The sequence below is a fragment of the Phacochoerus africanus genome, chromosome 4 (genome assembly GCF_016906955.1).
Source record: "Phacochoerus africanus isolate WHEZ1 chromosome 4, ROS_Pafr_v1, whole genome shotgun sequence".
Lineage (NCBI taxonomy): Eukaryota > Metazoa > Chordata > Mammalia > Artiodactyla > Suidae > Phacochoerus > Phacochoerus africanus.
This window is the reverse complement of record NC_062547.1, coordinates 60,573,653-60,593,838: the sequence shown is the minus strand read 5'-3', so window position 1 is coordinate 60,593,838 and position 20,186 is coordinate 60,573,653. Positions and strand designations below refer to the sequence as shown.

The window sequence follows — 20,186 nt, the reverse complement described above, 5'->3', positions numbered from 1 at the left end:
TTCTTAATTTTGGCTTACGGCTGCACCCTGCACATTGGGGTCCTAACCCAGGCATGTAGGGTTGTGCTTGGGCAGAGGCACCCCTCCAGTGGTTCTGGAAAGCTCCTAAGGGTTGGGACAACAGTTTCCCAGGACAGGTAGGAGTCTGCCTGGTGAAAAATGGGAAGATGGGGCTGGAGTTGGGGGCAGTTAGAATTAGGTCACAGACGCCAAGAATCCACAGGTGTGGCTGATATACAGGCACTGGTTTTATTGTCTTTGAGGGGCCTAGAAAGGGTTGGCGCCCGAGGAGCAACAGGGGCAGGAGTTAAGGAAGAACCACGTGGCCATGGCCTTAGGTGGTGGGCATCTGGGGTGCCTCAGCTTGCGGGTGCCCGTTGGCGTCGCCAGTACAACCATTGGTGGTGGGCGCTGGTCCTTTCTTGCAAGGCAGGGAGCAAGCAGCAGTCACAAGCCCAACATGCTTGAGGCCAGGGCGCTCCATCTTGTGCTCCAGAAGCATGTGGTTCTGCGGCGGGAGCCCCAGGCAGGCCCTGGGGGATGGTCAGGGTTCAGCAGGGCCAGACCGTGAGATAGGTGCCCTGCAGTCCCTAGGCCCTGTGCACAGCCCCACGGTGGACACGTGGGCAAAGGATGGGGACCCCCAAGGGCCGGGACACACCTGAGGATGTTCTCGATGCAGCTGCGCTGGCGGAAGAGCGCGTTGACCACGGGGCTGCCGGGCGGTGCAAGCGGCGCCTTGAAGAGGAAGCTGAGCAGCGACAGCACCGGGTGGAAGGTCTGCGGCTCCGGGTCGGCGTCCGTGCAAAAGCTCACGCGCTGGCAGAGTTCGGTCAGCAGCGCCAGGTCCAGCATGATGGGCGCGGCCAGGAGCGAGTCCTGCAGGGCCAGCAGGTCAGGAGGTGGGCGGGGCTGGTGAGCAGCCCCACTTCCTGCCCCCTCGCATCCCGCACCTCGCACGTGTTGTGCAGCACCAGCGTGTTGGTACCGCCCAGCATCAGCTCCGATGTGTACTCATCCAGGGCACGCTTGCTGTCGCCCACGTATGGCACGTACTTGATGACCACCTGGGGAGGAGGATGGCACGAGGTCACACGGACCCCTGCCCTTCTCTGTTGGGAGTTCCCCCCACCCCTTGCCGCGCCTGTGCTCCACGCACGCAGTGGTCTGGCTCCTCGCCCTGCTTGTAGAGCACTGGGTTGCTGTGCACCATGTCATCCACCACACTGCTCTTGGACACTTCTTTGGAGCGGAACTGTGGCGGCGCTGACAGGTTCTGCCCGTCGTTGTTGCCCAGGTGGTTGTAGCTCACGATGGACATGGTCTGGGAGGACAAGGAGACCCCGCGGTAGCTGCAGGCCTTGCAAGGCACAAGCCCAGCCTGGGATCCAGGCACCCCTATCCTGAGCAGAACACCCTGCCAGGCTCACACACCTTTAAGCCAGAACCGATAAGGAAGTCCACGAGCACAGACTTGACCTTGGTCTGGCCGGACTTGAAGTCGTCTCCACCCACAAAGACGCGGCGCTGCCACGCGAGCTCGAGGGCACCAGGCACTAGTGTGTTCTGTGGGGACCCGTTGAGGAAGGCGCACCCCTCCAAGATGCTGGCGACGGCGAAGAGCGTGGAGGGCGACACTTCCAGGCCCAGCTGTGGGCACAGACAGGCAGTCAGCACAGAAGGGTCCTTGGGAGCTAGCCCTGACCTGGATGGTGCACAGACGGGTCCTTGGGAGCTAGCGCCTACCTGGATGGTGCGCAGCAGGTTGTCAGCAGTGTCATTGAGGCCGGGCACCACTTCGCAGAAGCGCTCTGTGTTCGCTGTCCACAGCACAATGACTTTGTCCAGGCCAGCGTTGGACCGGAAATCACGGATGTCCCTGCGGATCTGCTCCAGCTGGCAGGGGGCGGGAGCGGGCGAAGGGGGAGGGTTGTACAGGTTCTCCCGACCTGTGGAGGCCTGGGCTACTCAATTACCCAAGTGCAAAGTGGGGCCTGGACCCTCGGGATGCAAGCATGGGGACAAAAGAGAGAGAACAGGTGGCGGGGGTGGGGGAAAGAACAAATGACAAGGGAGAACAAGTGGCAGAGGATATGGGGCGCCGGGAGGGGCTGCACCTGCTGCGCGCGCGTGCCCGGGATGAGGTTGTCAGCGCGCGCGCTCTGGTTAGCTGCGATGAACTCCGGGATGTAGACCGACGGCCGCGGGCGCAAGGCCTCCATGTGCGGCCACAGTTGCTCCTGCAGCTCCCAATCTAGTACCTGCGCGCGCCTCATCGCCTCCGCCAGGTTCAGCGACGATATGTCCCAGCCTGGGGGGGGACCCTCAAGCTCGGCGGGGATCCTGGACCCCCACAGGCCCGGCCTCCCACCCCACCCCCGGCCCAGGGCCCCGCCCACCGTCGAAAACGAGATCGTCGGGTGCCACCATGGGCAGCAGCGCGCTGAAGGGCACGAACACCTCTTGGCCCTCGGCGTCCAGGCCTAGGCTAACGGTGCCAGCCTGTGTCAGCGAGCCGTAGTAGTTGGCCTCCTGGGGAGCGGCAGACAGGGCAGAGAGAAGGGTGGGCGTGGCGTGGGGAGGCCCAAGAGTCCGCACACTCAAGCTCCGCCCTACTTTCGGGCGCCTCAGCTCCGCTCCAAGTCAAGGCAAGAGCTGCTTCCCCTCGGGAGGTCCCAACCCGAAGTCCTCCCTACCTTGGGCTCCGCCCCCACAAGACCCCCTGAGGAGTGCCCGCCCCGCCCCGTGGAAGCCCCGCCCTGGGGTTCGCCCGCAGCGAGGAACCCCGCCCCCTTAAGACCCACTCCTCCGTAGAGCCCCTCCCCCTCTGCGTGGATTCCAGCGGAGCCCTGGGTTCCACCGGGCGCCGCCCGACTCCCCCACCTTGCGGCCGGTGCGCGTAGGCCAGGACAGGCGCAGTCGGTTGGCCAGCACGGCAGCGGTCAGCGTGGAGCCGTTGTTCCCGCCCCAGCCGACGAGCATGACCCCCAGCCGGGGCACCTGCCGGGCGGTCCGGAAAGTGAAGCGCGTGGACGTGGGATGCACCTGGGGACAGGCGGTGCGGTGAGTCGGGGATCACAGGCCCCTCCCCCCTCATCGCAGGGCGGAGATCGCAGACGTTGGGCAATTCCCGCTTGGTCTTGGCTCCCTGGTTCCCCCCAGCCTCACGGCCCGCCCGGTCCCTCGCCTACTTTGAGGACGCCACCCTCGCGGCTGACGCACGTCGTCCTGTACTCGTACTTCGCCTCGATAGCCTCGGGGCTGTAGACCACGTCGGGGCTCTCCACCACGAACTCGGTTGCGGCCTCCATCGTGGTGAGCTGGGGGCGCGCGGTGGGCAGGAAGTCAGCGGGGACCCGAAAGTTGGCTGGGCCAAGCCGACTTCGGTCCCTGGAGAGCCTGCACCCCTCCCGGGGCCGCACTTACCGGCTCAGAGTCGGCTGGAACTGCAGCGGACGGCTAGGGCTCGGGGCGCGCGAACTCCAGAGAAAAAAGCGGTGGCTCCACCCCGCTCCGCCCCCTCGCTCCGCCCACGCCGCGGAGGAGGGGCGCTGGCGGCCTGGACGGTGCACACAGGCCTTGGATTCGGGTTCGAGGCCCTTCTGCCCCGAGCCCCCGTGATAATCTGTTCCCCTAACCTGTCCTGCGCGGCCGGACAATCATATGGGCCGCAGACCCCCGGCCCGAGCTCGGCGCGCGTGATTCACTTCGCATCGCGGGTTGAGCCGGCGGCAGCTTCCCCCCATGTTACAAAAGAGAATCTTATGGATGTAAGTGAGCGCAGGCCCCAGCCACAAGGCAGGAGGTGGAGCCAGGCAAGGAGGCTGGGCCTCTGCGGGGTTATCTGGAGAAACCGAGGCACGAGACACTAAGCCGGGATTAAGACTTCGAAGCCTGACGCTCCTCCAGCCCAGGCTGCCTCCTCCCCCTACCCCTTCCAGAACAGCAGCACCCACCAGATATCAACCCCCCCACCCCCACCCCCGCCACAGGGTTCACGTGGATGGGGTGGTGGCTGCGAGTCCTCAGTTTCCCCACCTGTAGCAGGAGGGCTTGATAGGGCCAGGCTGGAGTGGGGGCGGGGGAGAGACTGTTGGCGAGAGGAGGGGAGGGGAGAAGAGGGGAGGGGATGGGATGGGCAGAGCAGAGGCGGCCCGCTGGGGAGGAGCTAGGCCAGCACAGCACTAAGTCCCCCTAAGAGCACAGCGATAAAGGAGCGTGGGAACCCGGCAGGCGGGCGGGGGCGGCTCCCCCAGGAACTTTCCAAAACAAGCGGCCTCCTCCGGCTGGAAAGTTTCCACCACTGGAGCTGACCCAAAAGGTGGATAGTTGGGAACATTTGCAGGAAACTTGGTCAGGGCCTGGCCTTGGAAGGTGGGGGTTCTAAAACTGTGGTCCAGGTTTTGCCCTCAAGGGGCTCCAGTGTGGGGGAGTCAGAAGTGGACTGGGTCACTCCCAGCCAGAGGGACCTAACAGGCAGCGCTGGGCAGGGCAGACTGCCTGGAGGATGTGGCACAGCGAGGGATCTTGAGATCTGAAGACATCAAAGATGTGAAGGACTGCCCAGGCAAAAACCTGGGGGTGTGGTTTCAGGGGCAGATGAAAAGGGACTGAGCGCAAGGAGGAAGGAGGCAGTCTGGGGACCAGGGTAGACCTTCAGGGCTGGGGACAGGAAAGACAGTATAATAAATATTTGGGTTTTGTCCCCCTGTTCCTGGCTGGAGATTGAGTTCAGTTGTCAATGGCCTGTGATTTATTCAATCATATCTACAATCCATTAGGTTCCATTACCTCTGTAACAACCCTTAACAGTGAGGTTCTGGTGAACCCATGGAGGTTCTGGGAGGAGAAGTTGTGGCAGCCCCGTGCCGTTCCCCACACCCTGCCCTCTGCATTTACTTCAAGTGCTTCCCTGAGCACCTCGGGCCATTCTAGCAAATCACTAAACTTCTGAGGGGGCTGAAAGGGATGGATTTACAGAGGGTTGTTTGGTCAGACATATGAGTGGCCAGGGACTTGAGGCTGGCATCTGAAGTGAGGGCTGAGCCCCTCAACCTGTGGGGCCAGATGCCTGACATGGGAATGGAACTGTTGGATGTCCAGTTGGTGCTGGAGAATTGGAGGGAGCTTGTGCCTCCAGGCCATGTGTGACATCGCAGGAATGTGTACAGAAAGGTCCCCAAAGACCCAGCCCTGAGGAACCCCAGCATTCACAGGGCATCCTGGGGGAGGTGCTGGCAGAAGGGTTGTGGGGCAGAGTGGCCCCAGGCAGGCTCCTGGAGGGGCAGCTGGAGGGGATGTGGCTTCTGACTGCTTCTATTCCAAGCAGTTGGTTGGAGCTGTAAGGAGAACTGCAGGGACTGTCTGGGTGTGTGACAGGGGCTGACTGTGCTGCCTGGAGGTGAGCAGTGAACGACTGAGGACCCCATTACCACCAGACCGCAGGCTCCTGAGGGCAGGGGTAGAGCTGTTTCCATCACTGCTGAGTGCCAGCGCCCCGTGCACGGAAGTTGCAGCATCTAGGTGCTGGCAGGAGGAAGACATTGTCCAGCAATTGGCAGGGGCTGGTGGGCAACCCCCAAACCTTTGGCCACAGTGGCACAGGTCATGAGAGTGAGAAAACCCTTCTGGGGCCCTAGGGGACTGGACTTGGGTGTCTTTGGCACAGGAAGGATGATCAGGGAACCGCCTGTAGCCACAGTGTCGCTAGGCAGTGGGGGCTGTGGGGGAGCCTGGCGGAAGGCTGGGGGAGGAGGGTGAACAGGGGTGAGGCTGAGGCGTGACAAGGCTGAAGGAGGCAGGTGTCAGCCCTGGGCCCCGGAGTGTGGGGACAGAGATGTTAATCCCTTTAGAACGGCGTGGCCAGGCCGCCCAGGGAGCAGGGTACATTCTGCCCCACAGAGAACTGCCTGACCGCCCCTCCCGCACCCCTCAGATTCCTGGGCCGCCTCAGAACTCAGGCCAAGGCCGTTGGCCAGCAGAGCCACCAGAGAGGCTAAGGCCCACAGTCCCTGACCCCTGGACCCCTTTAATCCCGGTCTTATTCTTTGTTTTTCCTTCCTAAAATAAACATCCCCCACCCACCCACTGTGTCCCTGGAGGCTAGAACCTGCCCCCCTGCCTTCAGCTCCTCACCTGGAACAAGGGGCAAGGACGGCCATCCTAGCTGGTGAGCTGGGGCCTGTGGGGCTCCACTGGGCCTTGGGGTCCTTGTCCCCATAGAGGGCACAAGGGCTCCCCCCCCAACACCAGCATGCAGCCTGGGAGGAATGATCACATAGTGCCCTTACTTGCTCTTTTCATCAGTCACAGCTCTTTGCCCTGTGTGGCCCCACTAATGGGGGCTTTGGCCCTGTGGGAGGCCCAGGATCCCCCTGATTGGATCAGCCCACCCTGTCCACTGCCCTGCTCACACCACATCGTCCATGGCTCCCCTCCAAACCCCCCCTTTTTTTTTGCTCTTTAGGGCCACATCTGCAACACATAGAAGTTCGAATCAGAACTGCAGTTGCAATAGCATAGTGATGCAGGATCTGAACCGAGCCTGCAACCCACACCACAGCTCACAGCAATGCCAGATCCTTAATCCACTGAGTGAGACCAGGCAGCAAACCCACATCCTCATGGATCCTAGTCGGTTTTGTCACCCCTGAGCCACAGTGGGAACTCCTGACATTTCTTACCTATGACCAGGCTGTCTGGCCTCTTGCTCTGGTACCTGCAGGGCCCTTTGCCTCTGGTCAGCCCTCCACCTGCTGGCCTCATTCCTGGGCAGTGGCTCTGGCAGGCTGCCCAGGACGCCTTCTCTGCCCAGTACCAGCCTGTGCTCTGCCCATCATCACAGCTGCTCCAGGGCCAGGTTGCCTCCTCACCCCAGTCCACCCCCACACAGAACCAACCCCCCACTCCCAGGGACTGACACGCACACTCCCAGCTTGGGCTGATAGGTTCAGTTCAGTGAAATTTATTGTAGGTTGAAAAAAAAAAATCAGCATTCACCTGTTTAGTGTACAAAAAGGACACTAGATCTTTTAAGAAAATATCAGGGAACTGAAGATGCAGATGCCTTTCAATTGTAACATTTTGGCAAAAGTGAAAAGTTCTTGTAAACACCAACTCCATGGCTCAAAATAGTTTTTCTCCACAGTACAATATTAAAAGGAAAAAAAAAAACAGTATCAATAAGTTAGACCATATTTAATCAGCTATAACCTTTGTCCATCAACCCCCCCACCAAGCACAAAACTTTTCTTAGCTTCAAATTCCTTAAAAGGAGGAAAAAAACAAAACAAAACAAGGAGGAAATTCAACTGAGAGTCCCTTGAACTGGATCCCAGGGCCGAAGACATGTCAGCCCTCCAGGGTGGGGCCCCCTTGAGTGATCCCCTTTCACCTGAGTCTGCACGTCCGGCCCAGTACGAGATGGCCATCTGCAGAACGTGGGATTCCAGGGACTACTCAGCCCTTCCCCTACTCCATCCCAAGTGAAAAACAAAACAACAGCTATTGAAACATAGAGGGTCAGCTTCCTCGGTGCTCTGGCACCCCGGGGTTCCACACACACTTTGGGGTGGAGTGAGGTTGGCACGATGCAGGTGCGCCTGCTCTTTGGAGACACCCCCACAGCTTAGAAAAATAGACATGTCTACATGAGCACTTCCACTCTCCCTGCCTACTGCTGGTGGCAGCAACCCCCTCTTTGACCCCTGGGCTATGGGTCGCAGCCACTCCCACTGCCTTCCCCAGTCGTGGCTTTGCTGAACATGGCTCTGGATTCACATGAACGCACACTTTAGACCCCACCATGCCCTGGTGGGGCCCCTCACACACACAAACACACGCGTACCCCCCGTGACGCTCTGGGGGGCATTAGACTAGGCACAGTGACTAAGCAGCAATTGGGGTGTCCTTGGGCCAGCGCCCCCAAAATCAGGCGCCTTTTCTGAGCTCACTCTTGGGGCCCCCCAGCTCCATCAACCCCCAGCCCCTCCCTGAGTGCAAACCCCATGGTGGCTCTGCAAAGACGGCCCCAGGACCCACGAGTGGGCTGAGGAGTGGAGCGAGGTCAACAGCGTGGAGACCACTTGGTCTCAACAGTGCGAAATGAAGAGCAGCAGCGAAAGGGAGAATGAAAACGACAGTAAAATAAAATCCAACACTCTTGCTGCAGAATCCGGGCAACAAGCACAGAAACTCCCAGTGACCCCCAACAGCTGAGGGCCTGGAATAGCAGGGCGGGCCAACGGCTCCCAGCAGCTGCTTCCCGGCCAGCTGGAGCTTTCCAAATAGAGCTGCAGGGGGTCGGGGTCGCATTGCCCACCAGCCCCCTGAGAGCCAGGGAGGGAGAAGCAGGGTCCCCCCCCCCGCCCCCGCCAGAGTCTCTCCTGGGAGCTCTCAGAAACAATGCTGCACTTCCCAAGGGCATCTGTAATACTGCAGAAAGGACACAGGGCAGCGTCTAGACCCTGGGTGTCCAAGGAAGGGAGGCATAGGTTTAGAAAAAAGATGCTTTCTCTTTCGTACAAAAATAGACTCAAGTCTCATAAGCAGTAGCTAAAAGTGGCTGTCTTTGTATAAAACTAGAAAAGGCAGGCGGGCCAGCCTCAGAGTCTTTCAGGAAGCTGATGCCCCTTGTAGGGCAGCTGGAGAGGAGGCGGGCTTCTTGGGGAACACATCTGGGTGGGGGCCCCGGAGGAGCTGGATACCCCACCTAGACCTGTGTGACCTGTGGGTGCCAGGGCTGCAGGGGCTCCCCTGAAAGCCGGCGTTGCTGGCTCAGATGAATGCATCTTCCTCATGTTTATTTTTTTTAAAAGAAATCTCTTTTTTCCTTGTCTTTAGCTCCCCCTTGCCCCCAGCTCCCCCATCATCCAGAACAGTCAGCGGGTGGCGAGGTGGCCTGGCTGGCCGAGTGGGACCTCCTGCTCCATGGCTTCAGACTAAGGCCAGGCCTGCAGCTGCCGCTGGTCATACTCAGCGATGAGCCTCTTGATGTGGGCCAGCTTGCTGTGCAGGTACTCACAGCGGTGCTTCTCCTGGCTGTAGTTGGTGTTGGTCTGTAAGAGAGTGGCCAAGGTGAGCCTCATGCACAGGGCCGAGAGCCCAACCCGAATTGGAGCCGCCCCACTTGGCTGCCCCAGGTTCCCACTCCCCTGGTGTGCAGAGCAGAGCCCTCTGTGCCATGACAGGGACCCCTGCTCTGGGCTCCACTAGAGGAAACATGGTCATGGCCAGGGTGAGAGGCAGAGGCAAGAGAGGCCATGAAGTTTTCACACTGGGCTGGGGCCTGGCTGGCACACGGGCTGACACATGACCAACCATGTGGCCTTCAGGAGCAAGACCTGCTATGGTGGAACCACATCACAGGAGACTGCTGGGAAGCCTGAGGCCAAGGACTGGGTACTCCCAGGAGTGGGGGCAGTCCTCCTGGACTAGAAGCTGAAGACTCAGAAGATGTCAGGCTAGGGGTGGGGAACTTTGGTTCGTCCCCTGGCCCTTTGAGGTGTTGGAAAGGGCCTCGGGGCTGCACCCGCCAAGCAGTGGCAGAGCCAGGAGGGTGCCAGGATACCCAGTGAGGGAGTGTGCCCAAGCTCAGAGGACAGGCTCAGCTTCTCAGCTATAAACAGGGGCAGGGGCTACTCTGAGGGCTGAGAGCAGCCCAGCGAGGCCGGCCCGCCCTTCCTCTCTTCCTCTCTCCCTCTCCCAAACTTTGGAGCCACTCCCCTTGAAACTGCTGCTTCTGACCCCACCCCATCCCACCCTACCCCTACAATGGAGACTCACCTTTTTGATTTTTCGATATTCCTGCAAAATCTGCCCACGAGTAGTCTGGAGGAAAAACAAAGGAGAAAACGAACAATGCATCACTTGCAGGACACCCCAACCTACTGCCCCTTCTCCCTGATAACCTATGACCTGTACAGTCACCGCCTGCTTGGGGACAATGGCCTCAGCATGGCGTGATGGCGTGAGGGAGTACAGAGGAGGGGCAGGCTGGGGGATGAGCAAGGCAGGAGGTGGGGGAGGAAGCTGGGCCAGGGGAGCGAGGGGCAGGGGCCCAGTCTCAGGGACAGGTATGAGGACGCATGGTGGGAGGGGCAGACTGGTCAGAGCCCTGGCAGGAAGCAAAGAGCAGGCATTATGGTCTCCTTCTCTCACACCCAGCTGGCCTGTCCACTGTGCAAGGCCAAGCAGAGAGGCCCCCAGCACCCAGGGAGTGTCCTTGTGGCGGCTGCAGGGAGAAAGGAGGACAGGGATGCCCTAGGGGCTTGTCTGTCCTAGACCCTCAGAACCCCACTCCTCTTCCAGTCACTGGCAGTCTCCTCTGGAAACCACCAGGGGAGACAGACCTCGACACCCTGAAGAATCAGGGCCAGCCCTGTAGTCAGGTAACCAGCTCTGAAAGGTGGCACAAAGGGGAAGCTGGCGGCCCAGGGCTTGTGACCAAGCCCCTACAGTGAGCTGCCACATGGAATGGCTTGGGGAGCCCCAGGCCAGAGGAAGAGAGTTGGGGACGGGAAGACTCAGGGACCCTCCATCCCTTTCCACTTCCCACTGTGACTCTGACCACTCTGATGGGCTGTGGGATGTGGCCTGGCTCTGCTCCCTCCTGCCTGGGGGGCTGATTCTCCTGCGACGCGGGTAGTGGGCTGTAGAGAGAACCCCAGGCATGAGGCGCCCTCAGAGGTGGGGGTGCCTGCCCCCCCACCCGCACTGGTCCCTGGCCCTCTCCACTGCCCAAAACACCTCCCCCACCTGACTGGCCTCACCGCTGAGGAGCCCCAGGGACGGCCCTAAACCCATGGGGTGGGAAAGAGAGGCCGGCAGGGCCCTCAGCCCAGAATACAACGGAATATGTCCAAGGACGCCAGCACCAAGCAGGGTCGTCAGATGTGCAGCACGGTGACAGGGCCATGGCCAGGGGCTCTATACCTCGTACTCCTCGGAGCCCTGGGAGAGCTGCCGGAGCTGGGCATCAAGCTGCGTGAAGCGCCGTGTGATCTGCTCAATGCGGGCATGCAGGTCTCGGTACTCGCTATACTCGGCATTGAAGTCATTCTTGTAGCTCTGGCGCTGCTCTGAGGAGGAGATGGTGGCGTATTTTCTGGGGAGACAGAGGAGAGGGGCTCAGGGGGCTGCTGCAGAGAGCCCCAGGGCACTTGAACAACCTGGGCACACACACACACACACACACACACTCACTCTTGCTAACCTGCACGGCAGGGGTGTGGAGGGAGAGGAGCAGCTGGCAAGGGAAGTACTCACAGCAAGTAGTCAGGCGTCTCCGAGGTCGACGTGGGGACACTTGAGCTGCTGCAAGTCCCATTTAAACCTACAAAGAGCAGATGCACACCTTCTGAGTCCACAGCTTGGTGACCACGGCAAGCTCTGCAGAAGATTCATGCTTTGTTGTCTGAAGGCTGTGGAGGTGAGGCTGTGTGGAGACAGCTGCTGAGGCCCTGCAGCTTGGGCAAAGGAGGCGTGAGCCACGGGCAGGCATTGTCTGGCCACCTCAGGGCCCCCTTGGAGCTGGGAGTACCTTCAGCCCGTGGGAGAGGTGGCAAGTCATCATGGTTTGTGTCTCCAGAGCATAGGCATGCAGAGCCCAGATGGCATCATGGGTGTGTTTCTGGCAGGCCCCCAAAAGGATGGACAAATTCATTGCAGGGCTAAAGCCTGGGCAACCTGTCCAGAGCCTCTGCTCCCTCCGCTGACCTCATGTAAAAGGCCACTAAGCTGAAAACCAGTGACCCCTGGTCAACTGAGTCTTTGGGACATCCAGGTCTCTGGCCCTACAGGACAAAGACAGACAGCCACCAGGGAAAGCCCAACCTCCTGCCCAGCCTCTCCCTGAGGATGGAGTTGCAAGCCCTGCAGGCTCTGGTCCCTGGTCTGAGTCCCTCAGATCCTCCCGTTGTTCCCACCAGACTTGGAACTGCAGGAGGGTCAACCCCAGAACAGGGCTGGGCTGGAGGCTTAAGAGCCTGGGGACTGTAACACAAGACTGTCCACAGTGTTCAAAGACTGCCCAGAGGAATTCTGCCCGTTGTGGCAGAGTGGAAACGAACCTGACTAGCATCCATGAGGATGTGGGTATGATCCCTGGCCTCGATCAGTGGGTCGGGGATCTGGCGTTGCTGTGAGCTGTGGTGTAGGTCACAGATGTGGCTGGGATACGGCATTGCTGTGGCTGTGGCATAGGCCAGCAGCTACAGTTTTGATTCAACCCCTGGCTGGGAACCTCCATGTGCCACAGATGCGGCCCTAAAAAGCGAAGGAAAAAAAAAAATTCTGCCGGGGCTTCAGTCACCCAAACCTATGATCTAGTCCTTTCCCCTGGGGAATTCTTCCATATGACCTTTTGTCCCAACATTAAAAGTGACTTTATCATTAGCAGCATATCCTGAGTACACATTTTTGTGTCCCTCTCAGAGGAGAGCAGCCCTTGCAGCAGATCAGCAGTTTACACAGAGAGCCCTTGTGTGTTTTATCCTCAGGCACAAGGCAGGATTCCCAACAGTGGGTGGAGCACAACCCTCCCACGACCCCACCCAGTGACATCTTTGAAGAGGCCACAGCCTCCCTGGGACGCAACCTGAGGGTTTGGTCCATACTCCCACCATCCGCCCCCCATACAGGGCAGGCTTCCTGGGGTGTTTTGTCTTGAGGCTCGGGTTCAGATCAACCTGGCACCCAACCAGGTTGGGTGGCAAACCCCTGTGGCCCCTATGCCTGCTCCAGCAGTGGCTGCCTGAGCCCAGCCGCCCCTGTACCAGCTGAGACGGTTCCCACCTCCATCCCTCTCCTCCACTAGCCTCTCCTGTCCCTCATGGGGCAGGGGGTGCGGGGACCCAGGTTTGAATGCCATTGAGTCGGGGTGCCCTGGTCTCTACACAGGGGACCGTGGAAGAGCTGACTTGAGCTCGGCCTGGCTGAGCCCAAGCCCCCAACCCAGCCTGCCAGCCTTTCCAGGAAGGCACCCTTTGGCCATAAGAAGGGTTCACAGTCTGAGCAAGTCAAGGGCAGGGACGCGGGTGGGCACAGGGGGACAGTGTCATGCAGAAGAGTAGGTTAAATCGATGCCTGTCCCTCTGTCCCATAGGAAGCTTCCTCAGGTGCTGACCTGGAACCCTCTCCAGTAAGTCTTGGGGAATGCAGAGAACAGTGCTGTTGATAAGGGGAGGAGGTAACTCCCCCTGTGAGCCTGGGCCGGGGGTCAGGGAAGCAGTCAAGTGGGAGCTTGGGAGGCAGGGGGCCTTGTGCCGACTCATGATCATTATCATTTGAGCCACCTGAGAGGCCAGTTAAGATGGGGCACCCGACACCTGACCCAGCTTTTGGTGCCTCAGTTGTCCTTTTCTTTTTCCTTGGCACCTAGACTCGCTGGTTTGCCTGATCCCAAACCTCACTTTCTTCCTTTGGCCTGGGGACAAGCTGCCAGGGGCTGATGCATGCAGGGCAGGATCCAAAGCTATCTGAGCCCTGCGTGAGGCTGGCCTGGACAGCGATTCATGGCCCATCTGATGCCTGGCCCCACAGTCCTCCTCCGCAGGGCCCTACCAGAAGCAGGCGGGGTCTTGCTGTCTTCCACCATGTGAGACAGAATATGCTACCTGGCCGCTCAGGGCCTGTCCCCTGGAGCAGAACTCGGATCAGAGGGTGTGTGCTCAGGGAACCTGGCTGCCTTCTTCCCCTCAGCCCTCCCACGTGCACTGGGAAGCCTAGCCCACAGCAGGGCTGGGGGAACCCAGAGGACTGATGAAACTGAACTGTCTCTGCTGGACCAACCCACAACCCTGCAGTTCCAGGGCCTGCCCTCCAGCCACAGAGGGAGGGGCCAGCAAGGCCTTTCCGGAAGATAGTTGAGCGACAAGTTAAGAAGCCTTAAGGAGAAAGGGGCTCCACCCCTGATCCAGGAATGCCCCCTGCTGGGGATCCTCCCAAGAAAATAAACTGAAAGCCCAGGCTGCCCCACGCCCAATGCCACACGCAGCAGCCGAAGCCCCCTTGCCCCTGGCTGGCGTGGCTGAACCTTTGTGGCTATGGCATACTGATTCGGTTCATCTCTGTGAAAGGAAAATCACAACGGAGTCATTATCGCTGAGAGCTCTCTTAAAATGGAGCTGGAAGGCCATTAAGGAAGTATGACTTGTGCACATATCTCAAGCCTGGATGGAATCTGACCTTCTGAGTTGATCAAGTCATCTGCCAGAAACTCCTGACAGCCTATTTACTTATCAGACCCCTACTCTAAAAACACTGATGACAGTCTACTTATTGGACCCCTACCCTAAAACAAATATTTTCTGATTGCATCAGGGTCAATCACCATTCTCACTAGACAACTTCTAACAAACTCCTGGCTTTTTGTCTTTACAAGCCCAACTCTTTCTTTTCCCCAGATCACTCTTTCAGAGTTACCTGAATCTGTTTTCCCCAATTTATAATTCTTAAGGCCCCAAATAAACCATTTTCTTATCTGCAGCCTCTTATTTTGGGGGTTGATAGTAGCCAAAAGGGTGCTCAGCTCAGGGGCCTGGGGCAGCCCAGGCTCTGGGGGTGATGACCCCACTACCACCACCATTCTACACTATCCCTGGGCCTCCCCAGTGCTCCAGGCCCCATGGAGGTTTCCCTGCTCAGCTTGCATCCCTCATCCTGGGGCTGCAACCCCAGGTCTCACCACTGCCAGCTTCCCCACAGGCTGCAAGATCTTGATCTCGCTCTTCCTACCTGCTGTTCTACGGACAGTCTTCCACTTCCTTGTGGTCCTGCCTCCTAAGCCCTTTCTCCACAGGAAATGTTGGCTCAGAGGCGACACCAGGCCTCTGGTGATCCAGTGGTTGCCACCCCCTCCCTGTCAGGCCCTGTCCCCCACTGCCTTCCCTGAGCCCCAGCCCCGCCCCATTCCCCCTCAGTGTCTGGGACCTCCCTGCAGCCAGCACTGTGGCCTGGCACTTGTTCCTCTCCTTGCGTTGTCCCCTTCCAGGAGCCTTAGCCCTTGGCCCTCAGGGCTGGTCTGGCACACAGCAGCACTGCAGGAGGCTCTGGAAACAACACTGCCAGGGCATTCACAAATGAGCCGATGTGAGGACGTGGAGTGTCAAGGGGCCTAACGGGCAGGGTGAGCCAAAGGGGGAGTTTGTAGGGCAGTGTGGCCCCTCAGCACACTGTGGAGTGAGGGTGGACAGGGGGCCAGCACTCAAGCTCTTGGAGACACCCTCCTGCAGAGCCCCCTGCCGTAGGCCTGCTTCTTGGCACCTACCCGGGGCGACCGGCGGGGCTTCAAGAGGGCCTGGCGTATGGTCTGGCGGCCGGGCCTGGTGCCTGTCCTCAGCTGCCCTCTCCTTGTCTTTGTGCTTCTTGGACTTCTTCTTGGACTTGCCATGCAAGGAGCTGCCGTGGGGCCTGCTGGGCTGGGCACAGTCCGTCAGCAGAGGCAGGCTGAGGTGTGCAGTAGGGGCCGGGGCAGCCATTTCCCCATGCTCGCAGTCCCGGCCACTGTGGCCCAGGTCGTTGCTGACGTCAGCCAGGGGGTCATGGGCCCGTGGGGGCTCCAGCCGCAAGGGCAGATGAGGGTCCGTGCCAGCCAGTGGGCCTGGGGTGGGCAGCAGGGCCTCGCGGCTGTGGGGCAGGCTCAGCTTCCCATTGACTGTGGGCTGAGCTCTCTGGGTGAAGTGCGATATCCTGGGTTTCTTGTTGGCCAGAGGGTCAATGAAATCAGAAGGCTGCGGCCGTTTCTGTGAAGAAGGGAATGAATTTCAGAGGGGAGCCTATGCCCAGCATTACTAGTGTCCCCTGGGGAGAGAAGGGCAACAATAGGCCAACCTTGAGCTGAACCAGGCCATGCAGTCCCAGGCACTGAGGAAACCTACAGCCTGCATGCAAAGCCCACTCTGACCACACGGGGGCGCGCGAACACCAGCCAGGCCCAGGATGTCCAGTGCTCAGCAAAGCTGGCCCGCCTAGGGGGGCTCTCAGCTGGGCCCAGAGGCCACCAGAGTGAAGGAGAAGCAGTCAGTGGACCTGGTTCCAGCCCGTAAGGGCCAACTCTGGGAATTAGTCTAAAACACCATTGTGCTCAGAACTCCCACTGCGGTGCAGCAGTTAAGGATCAGATGTTGTCTCTATGGAGGGATGGGTTCAATCTCTGGCCCAGCACACTGAGTTTAGGATCTGGCACTGCCACAGCTGTGGCACAGGTTGGAGCTGTGGCTCGGACTTGATCCCTGGCCCAGGAACTTCCATATGCCTCAGGTGCAGTGAAGGAAGAAAAGAAAGAAGGAAGAAAGCAAAAAACATCCCTGTGTTCAGCATCTTCCCTAGGAAGGAAAAAGTGACAGAGTTTGAGTGACAAAGGGCAGCCCCACAGGCCAGGACTATAACCCCTAGGCCCCTGACTACCTGTATCCCCATGACAAGCCGGTGACATGGTGCGGGCCTCATCCCCATTTCACAGATGAGAAGACTGAGACCCGTGAGGCAAGGACAGACCACAGGAATGGAGCCAGGATTGAACCAGGTGGCCAAGGCCCAGGGAAGAAGCAGAAGGGAGAAAAAGGGTGAACGGTCAGGCACAGGACCAGAAGGCGGCAGTAGGAATGCCAGTGAAATGGGGCCCTCTCCCTCCAACAATGACCCAAGTCACAGAATGCACAGGGAGCCACGGACCCAGGCAGGGTACCTGCAGGGCAGAGGAGGTGGGAGAGAGGAGGAGGGCTGGCCTAGTGGGGGCCAGAGACGTGGGACTCAAAAGTCAGAGCGTGCAGGTGGGTGGGGATAGCTTTCCCCCAACAGCTCAAGCAAGGGTAAGGGAGTACTGCTGAAGCCCAAACCCCCCACAGTGATGCTGTACCCTGAGTCCTTCCCGACTACCGACTACCGCTCATGGAGCCCTCCTGGGCACTGGCCAGGCTGTAGCTACACACTTAATTTTACAACAGCCTTAGGAAGCAGCAGCATCCACCATGCGGAGAAAGCACAAGGCTCAGTGAGGTCTGGCAGCCACCCCGCCCTCAGGTGCACTACCACAGGTATCCCAAGGAACCATACCCAGGTCCCAGGCCCAGGATCCCCAGCCTGGCGGAAGCCAGACAGCTGCTCACCCATTCAAGAAAACTTTCCAGCCCTGAGCTGAAGGCCCAAAAGGCTCCCCGCACCAAGGTTTTGGATCAGGCCTACTGGCTCTGGGTGAGACCTGCCCTCCCTCATCACGACCTGCTGTCACAGCCACACCTGTCACTCCTACCTGAGGAGGTGAGGCTGAGCTCCCATGGTCGCCTGGAGGGCTGTTGGCAGCAAGGTCTCCAGGGAGGCCACCTGTGCTCTGTGGCTGGCACAGCTTCCTGAAAAGAAAAAGCAGGGTAGGTTGGAGGGCTCCACAGCAGTGCCCCGCCCATACCCAGTGTTTTGGGGAAGGCCTGCCTCCCAGCCAAACCAGAGCAGAACTGAGGGCAATGGGTACACCAGGGCCTGGCAGGCAGCAAGTGGCCTGAACACATCTTGTCTGGGGAGCATCCACAGTGGCCCTGTGGCCAGGGCCTCAGCCTCACTGCCAGAAGGACCGTCCCACTGGGTGTCCTACACCCAGAGGAGGGTCAGACGATCACCCACTCATCTAGACTCCCATTACTGTGGAGACCAGGGACCTAGGTAAAACTGACCAGACATCCAAGATCCATGCTGTGCCCTTGTGAGAGCTGAAGACACTGGGGTGCAGACCCCGACTTTTAAAAACAACTGTTCATCTTGGAGTTCCCATCGTGGCGCAGTGGTTAACGAATCCGACTAGGAACCATGAGGTTGCGGGTTTGATCCCTGGCCTTGCTCAGTGGGTTAACGATCCGGCATTGCCATGAGCTGTGGTGTAGGTTGCAGACGCGGCTTGGATCCCGCGTTGCTGTGGCTCTGGCGTAGGCCAGTGGCTACAGCTCTGATTCGACCCCTAGCCTGGGAACCTCCATATGACGTGTGAGCAGCCCAAAGAAATAGCAAAAAGACAAAACAAACAAACAAACAAAAAAAAAAACTGTTCATCTTAATACTAACACTCGTTGCAAAAACAGAGAACACAGAAGAGGACTGAGATGCCCTGGTCTGCTGCAGGAGGGCCTCCCAGATTCAGCACCCATCTTCCAGGGAGCCTAGACCACAGCGCTTCCAGGGATCCCAGGGGCCCAGACCACTCCATTGGGACCTGAGCACAACAATGTAGCCAGGGAAGTTCGCACTGTGGCTCAAGCGGGAACAAATCTGACTAGAATCCATGAAGATGCAGGTTCAATCCCTGGCTTAGCTCAGTGGGTTAAGGATCCAGCGCTGCCATGAGCTGTGGTGTATGTAGGTCACAGACGAAACTCGGGTCTGGTGTTGCTATGGCTGTGATGTAGGCTGGTGGCTATGACTCCAATTCAATCCCTAGCCTGGGAATCTCCATATACCGCAGGCGCGGCCCTAAAAAGACCAAAAAAAAAAAAAAGAGAGAGACAGACAGAAACATCCCAGTGCTTGATGGGTAAATGAAGGCACCAACAGTCAACCTGGCTAGGGGTGGGGGGTGGGGGGGTGGGGGGGTGGGGGAGGGGGTGCTTTCTTTGATTAGTCCCTCGTACTCCCAGAGGCTGTGAGTCCCAAGGGAACCCAAGCAGCTGGTCTGGTGCTATGCATAGTGCCGGGGGGCAGGCAGTCGGGGGAGACTGCCACGCCCTGCAAGGAAGCTGAGCTGAGGTCTGGAGCTGTGTCTGCGCTGCTCTACTAGCAACAAGCAGAGCCCATCTCTCTGACCAAGAGCCATACTTCAGACTCCTGCTGCTGTCCCCTCCATGATGGCCTGAAATGCAAGAAGAGCCACAAGGACAGTGCCCAAAACACACAGGCACTTAGGGCAACACAATCCTTGAGGCCAAGGGTGAGCAGGGCAAGTCTGCTGTCCAGCCACATGGAAGAGTGCCCAGTTAAAGACAAAACCAGGTGTTTATGTCCACTCTTTTCAAGCCTCTGTTACAAATGTATACAAGAGAAAGGGAAAAAGAGAGCAATGATATTTAAGACTAAAAGCAAAAGTATAAGTGGTGACTGTCCTATAGGATTCAAGAATACTGAGTCTCAGGCAGCAGAACCCCATGGGCCTGGGGTGGGCACCTCAGGGACCGCTTTAGAGGGCCCCTGCCAGGCTGTCCCCACACAGCCCTGCTCTGAGTCCCGGCCTGCTATGGGGCAGCGGGGAAGGGAGCCCAAGGCATGTTCAGAAGCAAAGGAGCCCAGACAGCCAGGAGCCTACTCGGGCCACATGGGATGGACCAGAGATGTGGCCTCAGGAGAAAAAGAAATAGAGGGCCCCACAGGGCATTCGGAGATGTATTGGCATTGTCCTGAGGAGGCTGAACTGCCTCTGGGAAAGTCCTGAAGGGGCTGCACCTGGGCTCCCAGCAACAAATGTCAGATCCCAAAACAGACAAACAAGAAAAGGCTTTTGGGAGGAAAGAGACTCTGCAAGGGGACGAAAACATGAAATCTATAAGAAAAACACTAGCCATACTGTGAATAAATGTTGTGGATATCATGAGTTTAAAAAAAAAGAAAGAAAGAAAGAAAGAAGAAAAATACCAGCCATAATAGCCTTAGATAAGGAACTTAAAATACACCTTTCTCCACAAAAGCACATGAAAAGATGCTCAACATCATTCCTCATCCAGGGAGACACAAATCAAAACCACAATAAGATACCAACTTTCACATCTGCTACGATGGCTAGAATTTTTTAAAAGACGGAAACTTAATGAGAGTTGACAAGGATGTGGAAAAACCAACATATTTGTGGGCTGCTGGTGTGAATGTAAAATGATGCAGCCAATGAGGAAGAGAGTTTGGCAGTTCTTCAGAAAGTTAAACATAGCATTACCACATGGCCCAGCAATTCCACTCCTTGGTATATATCTGAGAGAACCGGAAATCTATGTCAGTTATATTTGTGTCCTCATACACGAATGTTCGCGGCAGCACTAGTCATAATCACAAAAAGGTGGAAACAATCCAAGTGTCCACTGACAGATAAATGAATAAACAAAAGGAGGCATACCCACACACAACAGAATACTACCTGGCCTTAAAAAGGAACAAAGCTCTGACACGTGCTGTGTGGATGAACCCTGAAAACAATACTGAGTGAAAGAAGCCAGACACAAAGG

General features: G+C 58.2%; 2 protein-coding genes across 2 annotated transcripts in view; both read right to left on the bottom strand.

Annotated features, from left to right (window-relative positions):
* Window positions 1–230: 230 nt before the first annotated feature.
* Window positions 231–3,752, bottom strand: ISYNA1 (inositol-3-phosphate synthase 1). The gene is made up of 11 exons (XM_047776526.1): window positions 3,427–3,752; window positions 3,192–3,320; window positions 2,884–3,045; window positions 2,400–2,532; window positions 2,118–2,311; window positions 1,747–1,896; window positions 1,435–1,650; window positions 1,160–1,324; window positions 954–1,067; window positions 662–879; window positions 231–533 (listed from the first exon to the last, which is right to left on the bottom strand). Exons 2-11 carry the CDS (start codon window positions 3,309–3,311, stop codon window positions 335–337), a joined length of 1,671 nt encoding a protein of 556 aa, XP_047632482.1. The 5' UTR covers window positions 3,312–3,320; window positions 3,427–3,752; the 3' UTR covers window positions 231–334.
* A 3,196-nt stretch (window positions 3,753–6,948) lies between these two features.
* ELL (elongation factor for RNA polymerase II) overlaps window positions 6,949–20,186 on the bottom strand; it is an 82,734-nt gene continuing 69,496 nt past the window's right edge. The window contains exons 7-12 of the mRNA XM_047776522.1: window positions 17,249–17,345; window positions 15,266–15,740; window positions 11,266–11,332; window positions 10,933–11,104; window positions 9,784–9,828; window positions 6,949–9,056 (exon numbers count right to left, since the gene is read on the bottom strand). Of these exons, the coding sequence (XP_047632478.1) occupies window positions 8,940–9,056; window positions 9,784–9,828; window positions 10,933–11,104; window positions 11,266–11,332; window positions 15,266–15,740; window positions 17,249–17,345 (973 nt within the window). The 3' untranslated portion in view covers window positions 6,949–8,939. The remainder of the gene's footprint in view (window positions 9,057–9,783; window positions 9,829–10,932; window positions 11,105–11,265; window positions 11,333–15,265; window positions 15,741–17,248; window positions 17,346–20,186) is intronic.

Excerpts from the sequence above, each read along its gene's own strand:
- ISYNA1 (XM_047776526.1), bottom strand. The coding sequence starts at position 3,311 with ATGGAGGCCGCAACCGAGTTCGTGGTGGAGAGCCCCGACGTGGTCTAC. Across the intron at positions 1,897-2,117 it reads CGGGCACGCGCGCGCAGCAG|CTGGAGCAGATCCGCAGGGA; the intron begins GTGCAGCCCCTC and ends GCCCCCTGCCAG. Across the intron at positions 1,651-1,746 it reads ACCTGCTGCGCACCATCCAG|CTGGGCCTGGAAGTGTCGCC; the intron begins GTAGGCGCTAGC and ends CTGTGCCCACAG.